We start from the raw sequence: 27,944 nt of genomic DNA on the forward strand, positions 1-27,944 counted from the left end.
AGCAACTGCTAGGGGGCCCCCAAACGGGACTCACGGGACACTGCACTTATTCACAATCACAAAAGTTTATTATTTGCATTTGCTTTAAAGCCTTGCCAGTTAAACATTTCATTCGCGTGCTGTTCTGACATGTGTTTTTTTTTTTCTGAGCACCGAGCGCACGCACACTAAAAACCTGTCAAACAGCGCCCGATTACTGGACTTAAATTGCGTCTGATTGTGCAAATACATGTCAAATACACACAGGGTTTACATAGTTGGTTATGTCTAAAGTGAAAGTTATCAGTTGCGTCTGTCACTTTGTTAGAAGCGGAACAGGAGCCTATAGTATATGGATAGTTAAAGGGATAGTTCACCCCAAAATTCTGCCATTATTTACTCACTCTCCATGTATCAATTTCGTTCTTCTGCTGAACACAAAATAGGATATTTTGAAGAATGTAACCAAACAGTTGCTGGTCCCCATTGACTTCTGTGGTGGATTTTAATTAATCAACTTTAAATTAATCTAACTAATCTAAAATTAACTAACATTTGTTTTTCTTGCAGGAATAACATTCATATGCTTTTAATGTTTCCAAACTCTTTGGGGAAAAACTTGTGACTTTGAGTGTATGTCTATGGGTATTAATACAGAAAGGGGAACTGAAACTAGACATGACTAGTTCGCAAAAACCTTGTGATAAGTAATCAGAGTTTGCTTATGCCAGTGACAGAGGGAAAAGGTTGGGGCTTTTGAACCAATTGAACCAATCATATTGAAGGTGACATGTTAGTCTTATTTGTTTTCTTGATTCTATACAAACTGTTGTATATGTGTTTTTCGGTGGGATTCTCAATGGAATTTGTCTGAGATCCTCCGGCCTTGCTTCTTGGGAGAGATTCCCTGAGAACTGCTCGGGAAGATCTCCTGGCCGTGATTAAAGCATTTAAAGGACATTTGCAGGTCTGTTTGTCGATTTATTCCTGCGCAGGAAGCTAGTTTAGGGAAGCAAGTTAGTTAGAAACTCGGCCAGTTGTCGACTGAAGACGCAAGAGCCAGAGAGTTAAGGTATTGGTGTCGAGAGCAGACGCCAGAGAGTTTAAGGTATTGGTGTCGAGAGCAGACGCCAGAGAGTTTAAGGTATTGGTGTCGAGTGTAGACGCCAGAGATATTAAGATCAGGTGGGTGTCGAGTGCAGACGCCCCAGGAGTTAGGTTTAGGGAAAATATCCACGACACTTCCATATAGGAAAAAAATAAATACTATGGAAATCAATGGGGTCCATCAACTGTTTGGTTACACATTCGTCAAAATATCTTCTTTTGTGTTCAGCAGAAGAAATAAATTGATACATGGAGAGTAAATAATGAGAGAATTTTCATGGGTGAACCCTTTAATGTTAATACATTTATTATTGTTATCTTGTTACAGGGCCATATGATCTGTTCATTTTATGTATTAATTAAGTATTTAATTTAATATTGTCCGTTTTGTAATGAAATTATTTTTTATATACAATAAGATACTGTTTATTTAAAGTTATTTAGTTAATTGTTCTGCACATTTGCTCGTATTTTTTTTATTTTATTTTTATTTTTACCAAAAGCAATTTAAGTGGTTAACTAGTTTACAGTAAATGCATTGTTTGCTGGTTTATTTAGTACACCACATTGAGTATACCACTTAATACTGTAAGACTTTGAATATTAAAGTGCAAATTTAGACCTGGCCACTCTTGTGGGTTTGCTACTGTTACAATTGAAACCGTAGAAGGGTAAAAACATGCCAGCTGCCAGACATGATGTAAGCAACACAGCTACAACTAATAAAATTGATAATGGGTGTGTTTTGTAGTCTGTGAATAATCAAGCACTGACAATAGTCAGTCATATTGGTGACACCATGGGCCCCCACATAAAATTCTGCTTAGAGTCCCATAAAGGCTTAGGCCGGCCATGACTATAGCCTTTGGATAGCTATAACATGGTCATTTAAAAATGGGCATGGCATAATATACCCAAAAAACGTATAAATCTTAAACGAAAACTAAAAACTTCACGAAATCAGATGAACATATGCAACATGATTCTACACAAGCATGCAAACTTTTATGGAGATCTGACAATAGGTGGCATTATAGGCTAACTGTCAAAAAGCTTTAAAAAACAGATGTTCCATAGTAAATTGCCTGTATTGGCTATAAATGACATTTTCCATCTCTAGGTGGTTACAGGCTTGCTAAATAAAACATAATACCTTTTTTATGCATATGCTTTTAAAGGCCTTAAAGAATGCTTGAACCCTGATAATTGATACGTGTAGCTATATTTATTTTTAAATTTGTATCATTAGATATTCGAATAACTTGAAACCCAGTAGTCTACTTGCATTTAAAAAGTGTAATCCGGCAATTTCACTCCAAAAAAAATCCTGTTGTTACTAGCATGCAATGAATTCATGGGGTTTGCAAGGCTGCGAAGGATCCAACTGTTGTATCCTTTATTGCTCGGGAAACAAAGGATGCATTTCACGGCCGCATTTGAAGGAGCCTTCAACGCGCTGCTGTGACGCAATCGGCTTTGAATACGGCCTTCGAAGGATGCGATTCATGCTGAAAGAAACGATCAAAATCAAATATTTTAGCTCTATTTGTCAACATACAGTATATTGTGCATATATTTTTTATTTTTCAGCCACATACAAACCCATTATTTTAGTTGTCCTATCAGCGGGGATGCACTATGCTCTTTGGTTTTAGTTTTGGTTTGTTTGATTATATAGGTCCATGCCTTTCAGCTAACAATTATATCCTGTATTTGTATTTTGCACCCCTGCCTGTCAGTGGTAGCCTACAATGCTGCTATTGCTAATAAAACTAAAATCCCTTACATTCTTTTTCCCCCTCTGCAATGCAAACTAGATATTGATGGAAAAACTCAGACAACATTCTCCAACCAGTCAAACCTTCACCTTCTTGCATCATGTCACATATATATATATATAAACACTGAGAATAGCTCACTTCCTGAAAAAAGCAAGAGAATTGAAACCACAAAAGAGTAGAGATGTCTCTCTTAGACCACATAAACAGGTCACGAACCTAAGGAAATAAGCAACAACATTTGAGTTCAACACTCAAATTAAAAGGAATTAGAGGTCACTGATGTGAAACAAGTGGAAAATAATAATACTTTTTTTAGGTTTTAGTGTTTAAACCTTTTTAATTCACCATTTAAAAACACGAATGACATGAAACTGCGTGCATAAGAGTCAAACCAAACCTGCTGGTTAACCGAGGATGCTCGATGCTGCAGCTTATAAGCGCGGTAAAGACAGTTGTCAGACTTAGCAGCCGTTTGGGCGGATGACACCTATTGGTCCAGCAGCATAACGCCATGGGGGGCGGATTCTCATTGGGTGAACGCTGCTTAATCCGAAAGCTGAACATTCTATAACATCTTCAACCTAAACGTTTTTTCGTGGATTTACGGAGAGACAAACTAATGCTCGCGAACGTGAAATGCATTGACAGATCTGTCTGAAATGGAGAAGTCGTCTAAATCCTCAGTAGCGTGACAACGTGAGTAGCTTTCATGACATTTCCATGTTGAGACAGGGATGAATGAAGAACACCATGTGAGATTAACTATAACTGGGTATAGGATACAGTAAAGCAGCACTGGCCAGACAGTATACCAAACCACAGCGAGCCATATGGCTGATAAAACGCTCAGACATTAGTGCAGTGCAGACGACAAAGACTCATAAATGAGTCTGGACTGCGTATTTCCTCCACATGTCTCCAGTATGCCAGTGCGGAGGCACATGATCATAAACACAAACCGCACTTCATGAGGCATGGGCATCCTAAAATATAGCTATTATTGTTATAGCGTTTAACAGTATCTTTTTTTGCAATCGACCAGCGGTGATTTGTGAAGTGTTATGTCACGAAACCTACAGTGAATGGCAAATTGTCTATGTTAACAGCGTGATGTTTAATGATCAACAAGCTTTACCAAGGGAGCGCCACTATACAGTGTATTTCTAACCGTTTGTTCCTCTGAACAGCGCAACCATGTTCAGATATTTGAGGACAAAATTGTGCGATGTCCGAATCACGAACAAAACGTTATTTTATGTCGAATCTTGGCTCGTTTAAACTGGACTATGTTGGTGACGCATAGAACCGTTAAATCGTTTTTGAAACGAACTGTTCGAAAGAATCGATTCGCCGAGATGAGCCGGAATTCCCATCACTATCCACTAAAATAATTCTGCTTTCTTGTGTTCTCGAACAACGATGCAACGTGAAAACATCCGTGTTATGGGTCATATTGTTCGTATGTGGTATTTAAACGACATAACAGTACTGTGTAACATGAATGACTGGTAATTGGGATTAAGTATTCAAATCCACTTATTTTCCAGTCCTGGAAATCACATGGAAAATGAAAAAACTACCGGTAGTTTGGTACCAAGTCGATGCTGAATTTTTTTTTTTTTTTTTTTTTTTTTTTGTACAATAACCAATTTTTCTTCAGAAGTAGGCCTAGTCATTTTTTAAAGGCTACATGATAATATTTTAATGTATTATATACTTATATATATAATAATTCATTGACTTTATTTAATATTTTTATTTTCATATTATAGTTAAATAAACTAGCCTATTTAAATGGCTCATATTAATTGATTTTATAGTTAATGGTTAATAATAGTAATGGCCATAAACTGTATGTCTTTTAAATATTTAATGGAGAGAGGGAATATATATGGCAATCCTTGTCTTTTATTCCCAACGTAGTGAAATTGAAAATGTCCTGGAAAAGTCTTGGAAAATGATTCCTCAAGTTGTTTTAAACATGAATGAGTTTCTTTTTTCTGTTGAACACAAAATAAGATTCTCATTCACAGTTCCATCCTGGTGGAATGATCTTCCCACCCTCATCCGGAATGCAGTATCCCTGATAACATTCAAAAGACAACTGAAAACTCATCTCTTCTGTGAGCACTTAACCTCATTAAAAAACAAAAACAAAATTCTTTCCTTTTCCTTTAATTCTCCCTTGTCTGGCTAATGCTACTCTGAACAATGCCTGAACTTTGTATCTTGAGCACTTCTTGAGTTGTTTTTGTCTCTTCAAGATGACTCGCTTAATTTAGTCCTCATTTGTAAGTCGCTTTGGACAAAGGCGTCTGCTAAATGAGTAAATGTAAATGTAAGATATTTTGAAGAATATATTGGTAACCAAACAGTTTGTTCCCCCATTGACTTCCATAGTATTTTTTTCTAACCAGCAACTGAACAAAGAATCTCATACATGTTTAAGTAAATGATGACAGAATTTTAATTTTGGGGTAAACTATCCTCTTATTATTTGGTCATTTTTGGGAAACCAAAATAATAACATTCTAAGAATTAGGGCTGGCTATTGCAAACAATTTGGCGATTCGGTTCGATTCTTATTTATATAGTTTCGATTCGATTTCGATTCGATTCAATATCGATTAGTTTTCAGTATTTTATTTAAAATGTTAATTTTGTAGACATGGAATCCATATTTCAATATAAATGCTGATAACTGAAACCCTCCTTCTTAGCTATATACTGAAATACACATTTGCATTAACAGGGCCCACACAATTATGTTTAATTCATTTTTACTTTTACTTTGAGTAACAAACATTGTAACAGATTTAAATAATAAATATGCACATACAATGAATGCACACAATGTAGGCACAAACTGTCCAGTGCACATTACTGTAAAAAAAAAACAATTTTGTAAATGTGCAACATTGAAAAAACAGCTCATAAAGCCCTTGTCTCTGGACATTGCGTATACATACTAACTGAATACATAACTAACAGTTCTTTAACAAGAATTCATAAATATGCACATACAGTGCACACAAGGTAATTAGCACAAACTGCACAATGCTCATTACTGTAAAAAAACACCTGAAATTCATTAACACCTTGAAACGTTTAAGAAATAAAACAAATTTTAAAACACGCTCAGAGCCCTTGTCTGCTAACCCTAACCCAAACATACTAACTGTTCATAAATATAACGGTCCTACAACAATTTTTTATTGCCAAATTTTTCAGCAAGAAGAATAGCTGGTCAACATGGTCTGACTTAAGGCAGCTCATTTGCGCTGTGATTACATCACCAGCAGTTGAAAAAACTCTCTCCGCAGGAACACTTGTTTCAGGCACACAGAGATATCGCTTTGCTTGTTGTGCTAATAGAGGATACTCTTCTGCATGCATCTTCCACCAGATTAGTGGGTTTTCAGAGAGAAGGACTGGTTTCACTTCCCTGTACCTTGCCACTTCCCTCTTTACAATTTCAATGAGAGTTTTCTTTGATGCTGGGGCCGCTGCTTTGTAGACTGGTCCAAGGAGATCCATCAGTGCAGATGTTTTTGGCTTCTTTGCGATGTGGGGGCTTCTGCATCTCTTACATCATCAGGAGGACCCAAGGAGTTCACCGCAAACACCATCAGTTCCTAGTTGCTTAAAGATAAAATAATTTAAAATGACATTTAAAATATAATGATAATAAATGATCACAAAGAAAATACCATCTGCAAGTTCTGATCAAAATAAACCGAAAACATTATTTCCATTACATTATGTCACGATCCTCTTCAGACAAGAAGGGAAGGGCCTTAAAACGAGGATCTAGTGCTGATGCTGTATACAATGTTTCCTTCAGGCCAGCATATCTTCAATAAATCTTCAGCATATAAATTCAAAATGACTTAAATCAGTTTTGACCATTGCGGTAATTGTTTTTTTTAAAAAAATACTGAACTTAGTTTTGAAGTTTCAGAAATGTGACTTATTGTACAAAGTATTTAAAATATTTGGAAATATTTATAGTTAGTAAAATGTTACAGCACTCTCCTTTCTACATTCAAATTTTGATGTTGATAAATAGTTCATAGTCAGTTATATGATTACCCTTTATCACAGTCACTCTTCAAGCACTTCAAGCCTTGAACACACTCTTCTCCTCCATCTTCCAACAGTAATGATTAAGTGAAATATGAATCGCCTGACATATTGCGAATGTGATGCAACTAAGAGATTAAATTAATTTGAAATCCCTATTGACTCTTTGTGCCCCTCCTCCTCCCACTATACTACCTCCTCTATTAATCTGTAAACCAGTTTAGACTGTATGACCACTGGTAATCAGCTTTTTACCTTTCAGCCTTTTAGTCATTATGAAAAGACACTGTCAAGGAGCCATAACACGTTTCCAGGGTTCACAGAAGTGGAAGTCGACATAGATGCATGGTACATTTCTATAGTGGTGATGAATGGAAATTTTAGATTAACACATTAGATGGAACACATACAGTATTCATTCACTAGGCCTACTAGGGGTTTTCCCTCAATACACCCCTAATTACTGCTTATTTGATGAGGGAACACATATTCACTATTAACTAGGGGTTTTCCCTCAATAAATTCCTTATTACTGCTTATTGATATAGTAAGTAAATTAGTTGTTGTAGTGGTTATGTTTAATAGGTCAGGTTAAGGGATGTAGAATATGGTCATGCTGAATAAGGCATTAATATGTGTATTATAAGTACGGCTGCATGATTAATCAAAATTAAACTGAAATCACAAATTGGCTCAGTGCGATCAGATTTTTTCTTTTTTTTTCTTTACATTTTTAATTCAATAAATATATGCACTTAGTGAAGAGCGGCTCTGTGATCAGTTGTAAATGCTGCTCTATCTCTGAAAGCACTGTGGTGTATGGTGTAAAAGAAAAAAAATATTGGCTATGATTATTATTGTTCAGGGCTAGAAATGTACTTTTTTGCTTGGTATATATATCAGGGCTCGACATTAAGCCTTGTCATGTGCAAGTAAATCGGTCATTCAATTGTCCGCATAAAAAAAGTTGCTTGTCTGGAAAAAATAGGATATTTGTGTTGTAAATATAATTTATTCTGAAGCAATATTCTCATCAGTTTTCTATCAGCTTTTCTGTCATATATTTGTGATATATGCAGATGTAAATATACATATATGCCCGTTCATTTTAAATTCTTAAATTTGATCAATAAATTCACTTAGAAAAATAAGACACTATAGGGCTGTTACCAGTCAAATTAAATAATTTACATGGAAAAATTTGAATTGTATTTAATAATTTTATGAGATTGTTTTAAATATATTTTGAATATACAAATAAGAAATGTTGGAAAGAATGATACTTTTAAACTTGTTTATTGTTACTTTGTTACTTACTATTAAATGCTGATTATTACTTACAGATGTATCTAAATATTCATTGTTTTTATATTTTTATTATTCATTTTATTCTTTATAAAAATAAAAGCATTTTTATCCATCACATCTTCATCTGACTGGATCTCACTGCAAGTTTGAGTCGCTTATAATGTGCATTTGAATGTGCATCTTCCAAAACTTGTCATGCGAATGTGCGAAGCGTTCATAAACCTGTTATCCAACAAAAGACAACATTTAATAACATGCTTTTACTCCAAACTCATTTCATATGTTTGAAATAACTTCCTTTTCGTGAACTGATGTGGCTTCTTGTCATAGAATTAGGTAGACAATATATTATTTTATAGTATTTATTTACAGTGATAAAGGCTATGTTGATTAGCAATGCGTTTGCATTATAAATACATTTTAATATTATGAAAAGACCCAAGAAGGCTTTGCCTTAGTCCACATTAGGGTTTTCCTGGAATGTCATAAATTAGTTTACTTCTGTGAGGCAAAAAAATAATAATGACTTCTCTTAGGCATATGTGGAATTTCTGCGTGAGGGCGCCCTCCGGCTTCCAGTATGAATGAAACAGATGTGTGTTTAGTGCTCGGTAATGCTCACTCCACACTATTTTGGGTAAAAAATAGGAAAAATAATCATTTTCTCCAAAGAAATGTATATGATAAATTATATGATAATGGATGAAAATGTTTTTCTCCAGTGTACAGAAATGTACTGGAGTTTTTTTTTTTTCATATTTCAAATTAAAAACATGGACATGCATTTTGCATACCTCCAGACCTTTCTAATGATTTATAGTCCTAGAGTCCTGTTACATGTTAACAATCAAATGTTAACAATTAATAATAATCACAATAATTATTAGTAGTCATATTAGTTTATAAGCTCAAATTATTATTATAAAAAATATAAGCAAATTGTGCATCCCTACAAACAAGCACATCAAACCTGGTGTTTTATTTCTTTTACTAAACACACACACAGGAAAAAAAAATAGGTGAGATTGATTAACAGTGGTCAGAAGAGAGAAAGATGTCAAAGTGCGTCACTCCCTCGGCCATTGTATTTAATACACCCACACAGTAGCGTTAACTAGATTTTGGTCAGTTAGTTAGCATAGTGTTATAAATGAACATTAAAGTTTTTTAAAATGAAACTATGAAAAAATGCTAGATTTACAATATTAATAACTGAAAAGTCTGTGAAAAAATACTCTATTTTGCAACTTCTTTTTTCAGATGTTTCATTGATATCACAGTGGTATTAATTATGATATAAGCTTATACCTTGCTGCACTTCTTATGAGGATATGATAATTTGCAGTTGTTATATTTAAATCAATATCTACCTATCAGTAACAATAATTTTTGTAATTCAGAGATGATGTCAGGAAGTGTGGTCTTGTAACTATAGAAAAGGTCTGTTGCTGCTTGTGAAGGTCTGGTAATGATGACTGTGCGTTTATAAGATCTGAATGATGGAAAGAAGTTGTGGTGTCTGTGGTGATATGCTGTGAGACACTTCAGCTTCTACTAAATTGGAAACCCAATTCTACTTTTGAAGAAAGTCCTTCTCCTTTTGTAATTCTCTTTACTGACATGTCATCTGATACTAATTTCTCAACTGTAGCTCACTGTCATTGGCTATAATATAGAGTAATATCAAATAATTCTAGAATATTCTAATATATAATATAGCTTTTTTAGTCAGTAATAACAACAAACCAAACTTTCCAGTTAAATCAGAACCAGCGGATCTGTATAAGCAACTGATATAGTCTTCTGTTGCCATAATGGAATCTGTTAGTGAATGAAAATTTAAACTATTTTTTTTATAGTTAAATTATAACAAAATTACTAAAACTTTAAGTAAAATTCAAATGAAAAAAAAAAAAAAAAAAATTAAACTATAACAGTATCTCAATGATACTAAATTTACACTAAATAAATGTATGAACTGGTTGTTTGAAACCTACTGACAAAACACTGATAGAGAAAACCGATACTACTGTGTGTGTATATATATATATATATATATATATATATATATATATATATATATATATATATATATAATTTCTAATAGGAAAACAAAAAACAAGTAAATATTTCTGTATTGAAAATTAAATAAATAAAAAATTACATTTTCCAGAGTAGACTTTTACAGTATGTTACAGTCCGGGCCAATTCCGGCCAAAGGCTTGAATTGAATGTGGTCACATGGCAATCTAAGCAAATGATGTTACTGTATTGTTATGACAGTCTGTTAACCCACATTGCCCAGTGCCAGAGGCGAAACCTGGAGTGCTGAGAAGCTGATTGGCTGCTACTGTAGGTCATTCATTCCACTTGGTTACACCTAGGTTTATAGCTAAATGATGAGAAAAGCCCCTGGAGATATGGGACATTTAGTCTGCTGCACACATGATACCAAGAGAACTACATATACAACACACATGTAGTAAATGAAAATCATCTATCTATCCATCCAACCAAACAGGTTCAGGTCAGGTGATATGTACTGTATAGTGTAAAGGACTTGGCATAGTTTTGTAGCTAATAATTTAAAATGGTTTCCTGGTTTGCATGCATGCTTTTACCCGGTACCCGTATCTATGCAGGATGTAGTGAGATGTCTCTGCTGGGTCAGAGACTTCCCTTGTCTGGCCCCATCACATCACTTCATCCCACAAGGCCATGCAGCAAAGCCCTGGTGAGACAGGGCTCAGCGAAAGCTAGAAAGATCATGGAAGAAGGTAGAGAAAAAAAAGGGGGGCATATTGACTTGGTGGCTGATTTCTAGAAAACCACATTTTGGTTAAGGTGTTGGGCTGGCTAACTCACAAAACGTTCACTTGTTTTTCTAGCATCTGATTCTGTAGGCTGTTTAACTGACATCTCCTTACTGATACTGAGTTTTGTATTGTGCCTCAGTATGGGCTGGTTTTTATAGCTCTCCAGTCAGTGATAGTGCAGGATAACAGCAATAGGTTGATCAGCTTTGCCATAATTTCAGAGAGATGAACCTGTTGTATGGAGCTTTATTCGCTGGAGAAAACATGCTTGCAATTTTAGTTATCAGGTTCTTAAAGGGTAACTCTCGCCAAAATGCAACCTAGGGTCTTTTTGTTAATCTACCCGAGGCAAACTTTCGTTTAAAAGCATAATTAGAATGGAAACGGCACTTTTAAGTTTGACCGTATTTTCATTTTCGGTCAAATTGCCTTTTGAATGGGAGTGCTTGGGGCACTACTATGATAGCATCAAAAAAGGAGGCACGACACAACATGAAACTTTTTTGCTCAAAGTATCACCAGGGGCGTTAACTAGATTTTGGTCAGTTAGCATAGTGTTATTAAATGAACATTAAAGTTTTTAAAAATGAAACTATAAAAAAAATGCTAGATTTACAATATTAAAGGTGCTCTAAGTGATGTCATGCATTTTTTAGGCCCAAACTTTTTTTGTCACTTCCAGCAAACATCTCCTCACTATCCGCTAGCTGCCTGTCCCCTGAACACACTGTAAAAAAATGCGGTCTCTGTAGACAGCCCAGGCTCCACAAACGGCAAGAAAAACAAACTGGCCCAGCCTGGACCACGAAACATAACAGTGTTCCAGCCAATAACCGACAAGAATGAATTGGGATGGGATGAGGAGGAGGGAGGGTCGAGCTAGCCTCCGTTTTCTTTGACAATACTTCGAAGTGAGAATGTCACCCGACATCGCTTAGAGCACCTTTAATAACTGAAAAGTCTGTGAAAAAAGACTTTATTTTGCAACTTCTTTTTTTCAGATGTTTCATTGATATCACAGTGGTATTAAATATGATTTAAGCTTATACCTTACCTTGCTGCACTTCCTATTATGATGTATGAAAATTGGCAGTTATTATATTGAAAAATCTATATAAAATCAATATCTCCCTATTAATAACAATAATTTTTGTAATTCAGAGATGATGTCAGGAAGTGTGGTCTTGTATCTATAGAAAAGGTCTGTTGCTGCTTGTGAGGGTCTGGTAATGATGACTGTGCGTTTATAAGATCTGAATGATGGAAAGAAGTTGTGGTGTCTGTGGTGATATGCTGTGAGACACTTCAGCTTCTACTAAATTGGAAACCCACATCCTTCTCATTTTGTAATTCTCTGTACTGACTAGGGATGTGTATTTTTAAGGTTTTAACGGTATTACTACTCTTACCGATACTGCTTATCAATCCGGTACTTTAACAGTATTATTATCGGTTCTTTTTGTTATATTAAAAAAAGGAAAACATTTTAGAACATTATTAATATTGCTTTATATTTTGAAATGTAAAATAAATATCTATAGCAAAAGAAAAAGCAATGCTTTAACAAAACAAACAGCATCTATTGTGTCGATTTTGGTGCTTTTAAGCTTTTTATTATCAAATGCATCCCACAATTTAGCAACAGTATAGACTGCATTTTGACGTTAAACGCAAGACAGAATGCAGCTATAGTTTTTAATGGTTTTACCTCAAATATCTTCATTGGAAGCCAAAATCGAAATCTAATATAAAATCAGACTAATATCACAGATCTAAAGTGTAACCAGGCTACGTTTGAATGTTTAGTTCTGTCCTCCATCGTCACTCATTAAGCAGGGGCTGTCGTGTTGTGTGCGCTGTGGCTCCGCGTGAGAGAAATCTCTCTCTCTCCTGACTGCTATTTGCAAAAATGCATCACAGACAAATGGTTCAATATTATTATAGAAGTGGCTGGCGATATTAAATTTGCAAGATAATGTCTTTATAGCAATAATAAATAGCACGTGTACTTTCTTAATTTTTCCAGTACCGACAGCAGAACCGATACCGTCTGAGCTTATCAATCCAGCGGTCTTTCATAATTCATCATCGGGGCCTGTTTAACCCTTATGGGTCTAAGGTGTTTTTGGGGTCCTTGAGATGTTTTGACATACCCTGACATATGTGCTTTTTTCAGCTGCTTATAAATTGCAAAGGTGTCATTACACTCTATTCAACAAACAGGGCTTTAGATAACATTGCTCATTGTCATTTAGTCTAACATGATGTCCTAAAATAACTAAAAAATTTTCAAAAATCAATCAAAATGATATACTGTAGAAAAAAAAATAAAAATTACTAAAACTTTAAAGGGGTCATATAATGTCATTTTTGTACAAGCTAATATGATTCTTTAGGGTCTAAATTAAAAGTTTGTAATATACTTTTATTAAAAATCCTCATTAGCAGAGGCGGACAAAGTACACAGCTTCATTACTTGAGTAAAAGTACAGATACCCCTTGCTAAATTTTACTCAAGTACAAGTAAAAGTACTACAGTCAGATGTCTACTTAAGTAAAAGTACTGAAGTACTTGTTTTTAAAAGTACTTGAGTACCAAGAGTACAAGAGTACATTTTCTAAATATTGCATTACTACTGCCATAGTGCTTACATTTATGTACAGAAACGTCCTACATGGAGTTATGAAAAATGTTAATGTTAATACTAGGGGTGGAACGGTACACAGAAGTCACTGTTCGGTTCATACCTCAGTTCAGACATCACGGTTCGGTACGAGTTCGGTACAATGGAGGGAAAAGCAAAACAAAAATGCAGAAGGCAATTTTTTTTTTATTGTGCATGTCTCAGGCTGTACCACCTAGTGTCATACAGTCTCTCCCCTGAGCTAGCTGCAACAGCCTGCCCTGAAGTGTGTAAAGTAAGATGTAAACAAAATAAGACAATCAGCTATAAAACTGAAAATAAAGCATCTCTTATTTATGTGCGGACGCACGAGCGCGAGGGTGCGCGCGGCAAAAATGTCGTCATTGTGGTGTGGGCTGTCATGCGCGTTGGGTGTGCAAGGCCACATTTTGCTTGGGGTGTGCAGTGCACGGCTTTTAGCGCACGGCTCCGCATCCGAAGACGCACGACTTCGAGCCGAATCTGGCCGAGCATGTACATCTCACAGCACCGGCACCCAGTTCTTGCGTCTAAATTAGTTGCTTACATTGACAAAATGAGCCTACAATAGCAGACATCAGCCCTTTAAATAAAAATAAATGGCCATGTTTTATGTTCACAAAACTAAATAAAAATGTTTAGAAATTATGTAAGATAACGTTAATTTAGTTGTAGGTTACGTTCGCATATCCATTTTTTTTTTTCTAATGTCACAAGGAATAATCTGGTTTACTGCTTTACACGATTATTTTGCTGTGTGGTTTTGGTGTACTAAAGTGTTGTTTTACTAAAATAAACATTCACGAGTGTAGCCTACCTTACTTCAAACCGCTGATTCCTGATGGTTTAGAGGACAATTACACCCTGTCGCACCCTGTCGTTTATACACCGGCGAGCGCTAAGTATAAATGCCTCGTCCATTTGGGGAGGCGCGCGCACGGTCAGCGGAGGCTCGCGCTGCGGAGGCAGGCGAAAGTATAAACCATAGACAGTATAAGAAGGTATAAACAAACCTAGCTTAAGGCGGGGCTACAGATTAGGTGTCCCTAAAGAACCCGCGTATCTAACAGTAGTTCCGCATTACATTAATTAATTTGCACGCGAGTTTTATTTATTTTTATACCGTATTCTCCGTGTAAATTCATGTACCGAACCGTGACGCCCGTACCGATTCGGTTCAATACGAATACATGTAGCCTACCGTTCCACCCCTAGTTAATACCTTGGAGAATGTAAAGAAATTGAAAGTAAAATCAAGTCATTTTCATCTTTTTACCATGCTGCTTTATTTAACATTTTCACTTGCCCACAAGGCAATAGCACAATGGCAACGCTCTGACAAACCTCTGCTAGAGTTTTAATGGATTTTTTGCACCCACATATGAACCCGACTGTGTTAAACACACCGCATACTCAAGAACATCAACGCAAATGCTCAGCTTACATTAATGTGTAATATCAGAAAAGAAAATTCAGCTAACAATTGTGTGTACATGTGAGTTTCTCTTTTTTTCATCAATCAAATCACAGGGTTCCAGACTGCGACCAAATATGCGACCATTTTATTGAGAATGTGCGAGTTCAAATTGTATGTGGTGGCATTTGTGCGAGTGCATGGTCATGTACTACTCAGTTAAATTCACGCATGAATTTTCCTGCATTGAACTTGTTTTAGCGCCCACCAAAGTGAATTTTTGTCCCGCCAAAGTCTTATTTGATCGGTGAGTAAAGTAGATGAACTGCCGCTTGTGACAGGGCGCATGTTTAACTGAAATAACGAGCAGAGAGAGAGAGAGAGAGCCGGTCGCGCGCGCAGACACACTCGGTCTCTCTCGCGCACTGTCGCTCGCTTTTTCTTTTTTCCTTTTTTTTTATTTATTATTTTTTTAGAAGAAGTAACGGGTACTCACGGTTATGGATAGAAATGTAGCGGAGTAAAGAGTACAATATTTGCCTCTCAAATGTACTTGAGTAAAGTCATGAGTACTCCCCAAAAATGATACTCGAGTAAAGTACAGATCCCTCAAAATTGTACTTAAGTACTGTACTCAAGTAAATGTACTCCGTTACTGTCCGGCTCTGCTCATTAGTATTGTAAGAAAACACTCATTTTACCTGGTCAAAAACAGCTCTGTTTTCAGCACGCCGTTTAAGTGCATGTGTCTTTAAATGATAATGAGCTTTGCTCACCCCGCCCCTCTGTTTTGTGCGTACACCGTTTGTAATAATAACACAATAACCATAACGCGTTGTTCATTATAAATGTGGGATTATGAATTATATTGGGAACGTCGTACATAGAAAACATGCCGTAATGTACCCTGAGTGTAAACCTTAGCCGCATTCATCGTGAAGCATGCTAGCGATTTGCAAAGATTAATATAAAGATTAATATAAAGGTTAATAAAACGTTACACTCACTTCTTCTTCTGGAGGTGCAGCAGGAACACGAATAGTTGGTACCGATCCTTTTTCAGGAGCAGCTTCTTAGCAAAACCAGCTTTATAACCAGGGGTGCACATAACATTTTTGGTCTTGTTCTCAGGGGAGAACCTGGGGTTGTTGCTTGGTCCTCACATTTTCAAATGCATTTTTTCCTTAACCCACCTCACGGGAGGAACAAATTAGAGGGATGCATGGATAATGTGACATGATTCACATGAACTTTAATTTCAACTGAAAATTAAGAGAAGAAGTGCAACAGAATGTCTGATCTTTAAAACCTTGTAACTTTCAAAATAACATAATTGTTTCAAGCTCTGGAAATTAAATGTGCAAATATCTGCTTCTCTAACTCTGAAAACCAAAGAAATGACAACTTTAAAGCGCTTACTAGAGTTACTATCTTAAAGCACTGAAGGTTCTGTTATCTTACGCAATGTCATCATCATCATCTTCATCGTTATCATCTTCACTCTCGTTCTGACTGTCTTCCTCTATTTCACAAACAGCAGTGGATGTGGATGCACCAGGCCTACTCCTTTCTCCCTGGTTCAGCCTGCGACTAGCTGTCTGCATCCACAAGTCAACAGCTGCTTTCGGGTCAAAGGTCTCCGTGGTGAACTTAGAGAACAGAATGTGCATTAGACATGAGAGGCGGGAGTCCGATAGGCGGGATCTGTACTTGTTTTTTATGATATTCAATTGTGAAAATCCCCTTTCACATGCTGCACTGCTCAAGGGCAGTGTAAGAGACAAGAGAAGGACCTTCTGAATGTTGGAGTAACTGTCAGGATTGCTTGTCTTCACTACATTGACCAGGTCATGCACAGAAGAGGCTGCCAAACGTTTTCCAGCTTGCTTTAAACGCATCCACTCTCTTAAAGTGGAATCTCTGTCAATAAACAAGTTGGCCTCATATTTCTCAAGGATGTTACTGAGAGTTGTGTTGCCAAAACTGTGGAGATCTTTCATTTCAAGAGGCCAAGTTGTAGGATCAAAAATCAAAAACTGATCACATGATTTTAGGGATTCATATCTGCATTCAAACTCATGAATAAGAGCTCTCAATACATTGATTTTGTCCCTGTCAGCATCAGCATGTGACCCAGTCTCTTTCCTGTACTTGCCTTCACTCTCCATCAGTAGAGTAAACTGTCCAACAGCAACCATGAGCTCCTCTTTGCATTCACCAATTGTTAGTTTCTCTTACCTGAGGGAGGTGACCTGTAAAATGTTTCCAATATCTAGAATGTTGGCCAGGAAACAACAAAAACGCTCTGTACAGATATGTTTCAGGCTCATGTCATCACTTGTTGCCACTTGAATCTGGATGGCTGGTAACATTCTCCATATTTTCAAAAGAGTCTCCTGTCTCCACGCAGACCATCTGATATTGTGAAACTTTCCTAATTTGGCAAAAGCTATGCCTTTCTCCTCACATATGACCTTTAGCTGTGCAATCCGTTTTGCACCCCCTTTCTTTAAGTAAAATCTTAGCAACTGGACTACGGATTGATTAAATGACTCACAGTATGGGACTGCGCGATCAGCCGACTTGGCGCAGTTCTCCAGGGTGTGGGCGGTGCACAGAATATGCACAAGGGAATCCCCGATGTCCACCATCTGACGTAATTTTGGAACGACCCCGTTGTAAATTCCAACGTTGATGGCGGCTCCGTCCGTGCGAGACCAGCTTTGTCTTCCACTCCGTTAAACTGCACGCGTGGAACAGTTGCTCAAGTCCATCCACTATATCCTGTGCTGTTCGATTGGTGCCAAGATTAATTAATCCAAGGAAATCTGAGCTGAAATGTCCGTTGCTGGAAACAGAAACAATGTACACGATTTCCTGTTCCGTTTTTGTTATATCTTCGGATCCATCGAAGAGCACACCCCAAAATTCAGCTGCTTGCAGTTTTTCTCTCAAATCTGAAGTTATTGTCTGTGCGATGCACTGGATGATGCGGCTCCCCCCTTCTCGAGAATGATACGCGTTCCCGACATTAACTCCAAGCCTCTTCAGAAGCGGAATATCTTCCTCATATGAACGCATGGGACGTCCATGTTTCGCTTTGTGAAAGGCTAAAAGAAAAACATTACACAGTGCCCGATGTTGTTCTTCATTCAGTTTTCCTTTCCATTTGTCGAGTGGACCACTGGGCCTCTGGTCCTGGCTGCTTCTGTTTTCATTATCAATTGCTTGAACTATCTTCTGGTGCTCTCTGCTATTGGCATGTTTATCAAACGCTGGGTGATTGAAATTTTTGGTACCTGTATAAAAAGCGCCGGTTTTGTCCGCCAGAGTGGGATTTCCACGGCATATTTTGCACCACATCTCTGTGCGTTCAACATTTGTCTGAAGCCAACTGACCTCCTGCAGCCACTTTTCAGAGAACACGCGCTTCTTTTGCGGTTCAGACTCAGTCTGGCATTTCTTTGGAGGTGGAGGGACACCAAAATAAGTGCTTAATGGAGCTTGCTTCTTGGACATTTTGACGTTCTGAGGCCTATCAAATCTTAGGTACGCAAATGAGGGTTGCGGCAATTCATCTGGTACGCATTGTTTAATTGGGTCGCGCATGCGCACCTGCGCACCACTTATGTGCATCCCTGTTTATAACGTTACTGACCCTCATTTGTAAAGCAGTCTGGTGTGTGAAATGATTCGCGCAAACATGAAAGCATTGACGTTGATCGTGGGGAATATTCCCTTCGAAAACCAACTCAGCCACTGCGTCTTCAGCGGTTCGGATTTAGGAACATCAAAATGACTGCTGTGTTTCTTATTACACCCAAGAACAGAACACCACAATCGCTTAGATGCCATTCTGCTCATAGACAGTGCTCCAGCATATCAACAATGACTGCGCCGGTCCGCGCGGACTATGATTGACAGCTCGCTCACGAGCGAGGGCGGGTCTGTGTTGAAACGCTGCTGTCAATCAACAATCGTGGGAGGGGCGTCGATTTTGTGACGTCACAAAATCGAACGGCTAGATTTCAGATGGGGGAAAACATATAAGACGATTAAAAAAAAAACACTGGATGGATTTTTATCATTTTATGATGGTTGTGTACAGGCACTGTCAACACACATTTCAGTACAATCAACTTGTAAAAGTGCATGTACCATTATATGACCCCTTTAAGTAAAATTCAAATGAAAAATAAAAACAAAAAAATAATTAAACTATAACAGTATCTCAATGATACTAAATTAACACTAAATAAATTTAGTGTTTGAACTGGTTGTTTGAAACCAAAACACTGATAGAGAAAACCGATACTACTGTATATATATATATATATAATTTCTACTAGGGGAAAAAAAAGTCAATATTTCTGTATTAAACATTTTTATAAATAAAAAAATGTAATTTTCCAGAGTAGACTTTTACAGTATGTTACAGTCCGGGTCAAAGGCTGGAATTGAATGTGGTCACATGGCAATCTAAGCAAATGTTGTTACTGCATTGTTATGACAGTCTGTTAACCCACATTGCCCAGTGCCAGAGGCGAAAGCTGGAGTGCTGAGAAGCTGATTGGCTGCTACTGTAGGTCATTCATTCCACTTGGTTACACCTAGGTTTATAGCTAAATGATGAGAAAAGCCCCTGGAGATATGGGACATTTAGTCTGCTGCACACATGATACCAAGAGAACTACATATACAACACACATGTAGTAAATGAAAATCATCTATCTATCCATCCAACCAAACAGGTTCAGGTCAGGTGATATGTACTGTATAGTGTAAATGACTTGGCATAGTTTTGTAGCTAATAATTTAAAATGGTTTCCTGGTTTGCATGCATGCTTTTACCCGGTACCCGTATCTATGCAGGATGTAGTGAGATGTCTCTGCTGGGTCAGAGACTTCCCTTGTCTGGCCCCATCACATCACTTCATCCCACAAGTCCATGCAGCAAAGCCCTGGTGAGACAGGGCTCAGCGAAAGCTAGAAAGATCATGGAAGAAGGTAGAGAGAAAAAAGGGGGCATATTGACTTGGTGGCTGATTTCTAGAAAACCACATTTTGGTTAAGGTGTTGGGCTGGCTAACTCACAAAACTTTCACTTGTTTTTCTAGCATCTGATTCTGTAGGCTGTTTAACTGACATCTCCTTACTGATACTGAGTTTTGTATTGAGCCTCAGAGCTGTTTTTTATAGCTCTCCAGTCAGTGATAGTGCAAGATAACAGCAACTCTGATAGGTTGACTTGCTTTGCCATAATTTCAGAGAGATGAACCTGTTGTATGGAGCTTTATTCGCAGGAGAAAACGTGCTTGCAATTTCAGTTATTAGGTTTGTGATTGTCACATTCTTAATTCACTGTTTTCAAAAAAAGTTTTATCAGAATGATTATCTTAAGTTTAAATCACAATTTTCTTGCACTATACTGTACTGTCTATAGCAGTGGTTCTCAAACCTGTCCTGGCGTACCCCCAACACTGCACGTTTTCTTTGTCTCCCTAATCAAACACACCTGATCCAACTCATAAGCTCATTAACCCATGTGATAATGAGCTGATGAGTTGAATCAGGTGTGTTTGATTAGGGAGACAAAGAAAACGTGCAGTGTTGGGGGTACGCCAGGACAGGTTTGAGAACCACTGGTCTATAGGGTTCATGGTGTGCTGCTGTTAATCTAAAGCAACCTTGATTAATCTGATGATTTGTACATACATGCACATAAAACGCTGCAATAAAGCGAATGACTTCGTTTCTCCGCATATTATATTGGAGAATATAATAAACCGTCTTTATTAAATCTAACAGGTAACACTCAGGAGATCACTGGTGGAAATAAACACAACCAAGTATAACATAGATGCAAACACGAATGATGTCGGACCAAGAACAGAATGAACTGAAGGTGTATATATACAAGGGCGTAATCAAGGGAAAACAGAACAGGTGTGGTACTAAATTAACAACCATTGAGACTAACTAGGAACACAGGCAAATGACAACAGGGAAAACCAAACCAAAACACAATGAAACTAAGCATAACCCTTACACCCAGCAGCTGAATGAGCTATTACACAACTTATAAAAATAGACGTTTGTGTGAATGCTTATTCACCAGATACCGCTTCCTTCCTAGAAATCCTTAGTGAAAGTGGCGTTCTCTTGATCTTGCTTTGTTTCCTTGGTTTTTTTTTTCTCTGTAATTCATATCTCACCGTATGACCATCCAGCACGGTTCAAAGAAAAGGGAAGGAACCTGCATTCCACAACAAACACATGTTCCCACCCTGAGACTCTCACTGATGTTATCCTTCCCTCCGTTTGATCACATGTTTAAAATTAGAAATGAAAGAGTTCATAGAACACAATAACAAATAATTACGCTTTTTTATTAATCTCATTGTAACAAAGCATGAACTACAGACCTCTTTTGAAGACAACTGAAAAAAATTCACTCACACAGCCTCAGCTGCACCACCAATACTCTTAATGTTAAAGTCACTCCACAACTTTTCAACCATGTGTTCATTATTCATAGATGCATGCAAATGAGTCAGAGTCAGATATGAAAACCAGGGATTGCAATGACATGGTCATTCATTTTGCTTATGTTAAACTTTAATATTTCTAAACTGAGAGCTTAACCAAGAAACCGTGATGACACCCGTCTGCCCCATTCTAATGTTTGGCTTCACTGCATGATTTAGGCTACGTCTACATTAATCTGGATACATTTGAAAACTGTGTTTTCATCTTAAAACGCTCCCTGTCCACACTTGCGTCTTAAAGCATATTCCAGAAGTTGCTCATCCACATTGAAACGTCTGTAAATGCTTGAATCACCTTACTGCGCATGTGTAAAACATACTAAAGATGATAGTATGATCATAGTATTTGCAAGATGATACAGAGAGAGATGACATAATAAAGTTCACAATGCGGGTGTAACCATAGATATCTATGGGTACAATATGTGTCACATGACTAAACGTGTCAAATACCTCCATTTTCATAGTCCACATACAACACGAAAATGGCGTTTATTAAATGTATCCACTTGGGAGAGCATTTTCAAAAAGATCAGTCTTCGTTGACCAAAACGCCATCTCAATGTGGACAGAAGGCCAAAACGAAGAGAAAAACATGCGTTTTCAAATGAAAACGTATTAGTGTGGACAAGGCCTTAGATGAAGAGCTTGTACAGTTAACAAACTCTGATTTCATCTCATTGTATCAATAATTGTAATGCCTCTCTATATGTGGAGAGTGTTATTGGAAAAAAACCCTGAATGTGTCAAGGCTGTTAGCTTTCCCATTCACCTATATTCTCGGCTGGCACAGGACTCATGTTCATGCTCAGTTCCACATCCGGGTTGTGTGTTTGTTTTTGTTTTAGCCAATCACCTGAAACATAAGACAAAGTATTATATTTGTGGTAGGGTACAGTGTTAGCAGAGCAAGTACAAATTTGTCCGGGCCTACTGGTCCTGATCTTTGGCCATGCTGGACAAACACATTCATGCAGTGTGAGTGAAGTGTAATGAGTTAAGAAGAGACATCTGTGATGCATTAGGTGCTGATTATCATTCCAGGTAGATACAGTGCACAGGACTGTGTCAGTGCTGCTTGAGTCATAGATGTGAAGGAGTGAGAGGCTGGAGTAACGCCCATTTGGGACTGTCTTGCTTGTTCCTTGTTCTCTTCTCTTTTCTTCTTTCATACACAATCAAACCCTCAGACCCTTTTAGATCAATGAAGCGTGATCTGAGGCACAGAGGTAGGCAAAGTGACTTTTTTTGTTATTATTTCAGTGTGACCATTGTAATGCAGGGGCTGTAATATGTGATACATTTGTAAACAAATCTCATGTTTTTTAACATTCACGTCATGAGTTTTATTTCCAGGGAATGCAGGTACTGATAAAACTTTATTGCTCTGGAACGGACTTTAGATAAAAGTGTCCGCCAAGTTTGCATTTCTCTTTCTCTTTGTGCACGGATGCAGTTCTATTGACTAGAGTGATCTTTGTTCTATCATTTTACAATGTCATTGCTTGAACACAAAGCATAAAATTATGTTATTATATAAAATCTGAATCTGAGTAGACTGGCCAGGTTCATTTGCACTTACAGGAACTTTTTATTCAATGCATTGTTCACATTATCTAGGCAAAACTAAAATGTTAATATATTACAATATAACATTTTATTTATACCTGTTGTATTATAATAATACAATAAAATACAATGTCTAAAATGGAATGTACACATACTATAACCAATACACAGGCAGGTCTAGATCTAAAGATCTAGTGTGTGTTTGCGTGAATTTAAAGTATTTTAAGAAACAAGCTGAGATTAAATTGAGCTTAGGGTTAAAGACAAAGAAGACTGAAAATCTCTTAATGGTTTTACGCAGGTAAAACTTGCCTAAAATAGCACATTACGTTTGTACGCCTGCGCTTTTTAATGGCACCGTTGCATTCTCAGCGTCGTTTCTTTTGTTAACACTTGAGCCAAGGATAAGGATAATGATATTGAGTTGGTGTAATTAGATCTTTTTTTCCTTCTAATTCTTTAATTTGAACTTTTAAGTCTGGCTCTTAAAGACAATAAGGGCAAATTTGAGCTTGTGGTGTCCTTCCACATATTTTATCACATGTAAAGTGTTTGTGTCATATATATGCATGATTCTCAGATTTGAAAAATGCTATCTTTTGCAAGCGAATGACTGCTGTCCAGCTGCTGACTGCTGTTCTTGACTCTTTAGAACCACTTAGGTTAGGTGTCCATAATTCCACAATCCTTTCTGTGAATGTGCAGCTCTGCTGTATTAAAGAATAAACTGAAAATGCCCAATCATATGAATATTTGGTACGGCTCTTTTGGTTTGGCATGCATGTCTACCCAATGAATGCAGCACACGTGTACCAATGCATGCGTAGAATGTAATTTTAACGTAATTCCCCCCCATGGGACAATCCAGTTTATAGATTTTCTTTAATGTTGCGAATGCATCTGAAAAATAATGAAGGGCGCAGAGTTAGCTGCTGTGAGAAAATTGCAGCTAAGCGGAACAAATGGATTTATAAGCATACAGGTTAATGCATTTGAGACATGTTTTCTTCAGCGCATAACTTGCGTCTTTCAGATGCATCCTTATCTGTAAACAAACAAAACAAAAGCATTGATGTGTCCAAAAATACCTCAAATAGACACAAAAAAGATTGATATTAATGAACATAATACAATGTCAAAAATCTCTATTTTCCAGAGAAACAAAATTAGATCAGTTAACCTCAAAACTGTTTTGACTAAATCCCACAAATATTGATTTTCAGCTGAAATGACACAATAAAAAATAGTGTAGCCTGTCATCAAAAGCGCTGAGGTGAGATTTTGTGCCATCTATGGTCAGGAGAAAACAATTAAGGTGTGTTCGAGGTCATCTTGTTACTATGTTACCCTAATGCGGTTACAAGGTGTGTATAATTTTAACTATGTTATTAAATAACTCCACTAACAGTAGCTGCTGTTCAGTTTGCATACTGCTGCTTTCCTTCTACTCTCTCTTTCTTCTCTTCATTATAGCTCCAGGTGAAGTGTTGCCAGATATCACAAAAAAAGGCTAAACAAACCGCTTAATATCACTGTTTTGCTCTATGTATTTTGGGACTCTTAGTTTGAAGTTCTTTCTGTTCTGTTTTGCCTAGTTTCTCTTTTCCTGTTTAGTTCCTGTTTTCTTAGTTGTCATAGTTATTCATTGTTTAATTAATTAGAGTCTCACCTGTCTCTTATTGCTACTGTGTATTTAAACCCTCAGTTGTCTTCTGTTCTTTGTCTTGTGTTAACATTTCGTGTTGGTATGTATCTTTGTTTGGCTCGTAGTGTTTATTAAATGTTATTTCATTGTTTATCTGTGTCAAGCCTTATTGTTGTGGATAATCAAGGCAAGTCAGTGTGACGCGATATAATAAACAGACGTGGCAAAACTGTACCGGGGAACAAATCAAAACAATATAGCTAGTATTACCAATTTCCTGAAAAAATAAAAGGCAGGAAATGTAATTATTATGAATAAAATAGTCCAATATAAAATATTCAGATTAGTGCTGCACGATTAATCGTATCGCAATCGCAATCGCGATGTCAAGCCTACGCGATTATATGACGCAAAATGCTGCGATTTTATAATAAATAAACAAATTAGCGCTGTTAACGCACTTATAGCAAATGCTTTTAAACCATTCATGCGCGATAAGACATAAAAGAACGAGCTGCCTGTGAATGTCCTCCTGACACACACACACACACACACACACACACAGATAGACGCGCGCCAGTATCAAATTCTCTTTCGCGGTAGAACGAACAACACACATGTATGCCAAAATGAACGCGCTGCCTGTGAACGTCCTGACAGTGACAGACAGAAAGACTCGCGCTAATATCGTGCGTGCGCACAAAACAGCATGACAGAATACAGTTCTTTTTCGAGCTTGAACGAACAATAACACACACAATTATGCCAAAATGTCTTTTTGTCGAGTGTCTTAATAACATAAGAGTAGTCTTATGATGAACATGAAGAGTTGTGATGACTCGTGAAAGAATGAGGCGCGTGTGAGATCCGCGTCTCTGACAGCGGCTGGTCTTAAAGGGACAGTACACAGTAGCCACTAATTACATCTGTCCTAAAGTTCATCTTTTTTTCTTTTTTTTTTCTTTTTTTTTATTATTATTATTTTTCTTTACCCCTGACATGTATGGTTATATGTACTTTTGTATGTAAATTATGTTTTGTTCTTGTTAAAATGCAATAAAAAAAAAATCTGTCACTAAAGGGAACAGAGAAAAACACTCACTGCTCTTAACTAAAGAACTTTTTTCTTTAGGCTGATTATCACTAATCTGTGTGTGCATTTATTTTCCTTGAGAACCAAGCAAGTTGACTCATGAAACCATTTTTTTATTATATCGCAAATCGCAATATTGACCTCAATTATCGCAATATGACATTTTTCCCAAATCGTGCAGCCCTAATTCAGATATTATAAGTTGATTTGAAAAATAACAATTCAACAACTTTAAAGTTGAATTGCACCTGTGAGTTGTATTTTATATCAATCAATTTGGGGCACAGGTTTTCTTATATATAAGGAGGGGGCTTCAAGGAGAATAAATTAAATAAAGTTTAAGAACAAGTTTAGAATCAAATCAAAATTTTTCAGAACAGAAATTCGATATTTTATCGAAGTGTGACGCTAAGAAACTATTTTTAAGCAATTCGTGCCCCCAAAAAGGTTTTTTTTTTTTTATCAAATGGTGGCCCCAAGAATCGATTTTTATTGAATCGTGATCACAAGAATAGATTTTAATCGAATTGTGACCCCAAGAAACGACACAGCTATTGTTTACAAGCTGTTTTAAGGATGTAGCTCAGCTGAAACACTGATTGAGTGATTACATGAGACATGATAGGCTACATTTCAGTAAGTTGTACTGTATCTTTCAGGATACTTTCTAATGTTCATTCAGGTTTGTTTCGTGAACTGATAGTAAAGAGGAAGAGATGATCGGTTTACGTGCCGCTTGAACTGAGGCGTTCTGTCACGCCACATTATAGAGGCACGAAACGGCATACAATTGACAGAATTTGAGACTTTGTTTCATATCAAAAGTAACATGCTCTATCTTGTGTCATCTTTGATCCGCAAAGTTTTTTCACTGCGTGAGAATATGGATGTGGTGCATATGTGGTGTTAGAAAAGTGTCAATTGCGTGGGTCTCACGCTGTACGCTTTACTTTACTTCTCTAGTTTGCATAGTTCTACTCAGATCAGGAATATTTTAAAATACTCCTAACGGTCCTGTGGGCTACTGTAGGTCATTGCACTCTGAAGAAGGTGAAGGAAAGGTTCTGCCAAAAAACAAGAGTGCAGTGTGTGTCTGGCATGCTTGGTGTTTGTCCCCAAAAGAGTGTTTTGTGGAACAAGGATGGCATGCAGAACTAATCCCAGCTCATTAGAGTTTTTGGGGTCCGTTTGGACATCACAGTTCACTTCACTGAATAAAGAGAAAAGTCTTTAATTTTATCACTTTCGATTTGTTTTTGGAGCTTAACAAGTTGATGATTAACTGAAGTTGGCTACAAACTTATTGAGTATCTCTTTCTCCCTCTTCTTTGCAGAATTAAGTTTTCCAAGAGCTGTATGACTTCACTTTAAACTCTAAGAAACTCTGTAAAGTGATTATTGTCCACATAGAACAGAAACAGTGTTTCCTGTGGAAAAGTTTTGTTTTCTTATTCTTCACAAAGTCTGTCACAGCGCCCCCTTTTTGGGGCCATGCCCCACCTGTTAAACAATGACACTTCCTTCAGCTCCAAGCAAGAGCTTTTGGTCCTACATGACAGTCCACTGGGACCCGGTCCAGACAACCCCAGCCCCGTGGAGTCCCAGGACTCTGTGCCTGGCAGCCCATCTGGAGATGCACTCACTGTGTTCCACAATACAGGCAAACTGGGGCTTGAGCTCACAGAGCCACCCATTGAGCTGAAGTTTGTCCCAACGGACTCCGAAAATCTGTGTGGATGGGGAGCACTGAGCCCACGGTGTATCCAGACCTTCAACACCCCACGCTGGTTTCTCTTCTTCCTCTGTGTGGCCTCCTTCCTCCAGGGCATGATCATCAATGGCTTCATCAACACCGTCATCACCTCCATCGAGAGACGCTTTGATCTGCGGAGCTACCAGGTCAATTTGTTTGTAAATATAAATGTCAAGTTAGTGTGG

The 27,944-nt window shown here is 37.3% G+C and overlaps 1 protein-coding gene across 2 annotated transcripts in view; it reads left to right on the plus strand.

Annotated features, from left to right (window-relative positions):
• Positions 1 to 3,382: 3,382 nt before the first annotated feature.
• Positions 3,383 to 27,944, plus strand: part of slco4a1 (solute carrier organic anion transporter family, member 4A1) — a 38,782-nt gene continuing 14,220 nt past the window's right edge. Inside the window, exons 1-2 of one of the 2 annotated variants that reach the window (XM_079848126.1) lie at positions 3,383 to 3,563; positions 27,341 to 27,905. In XM_079848126.1, coding sequence (XP_079704252.1) covers positions 27,498 to 27,905 — 408 coding nt within the window. In that variant the 5' untranslated portion in view covers positions 3,383 to 3,563; positions 27,341 to 27,497. Of the gene's footprint in view, positions 3,564 to 22,786; positions 22,929 to 27,340; positions 27,906 to 27,944 lie in introns of those variants that run through there. The other variant, XM_079848127.1, reaches the window with a different exon arrangement.

Source organism: Squalius cephalus, assembly GCF_949319135.1.
Source record: "Squalius cephalus genome assembly, chromosome: 18".
Taxonomy (NCBI): Eukaryota; Metazoa; Chordata; class Actinopteri; order Cypriniformes; family Leuciscidae; genus Squalius; species Squalius cephalus.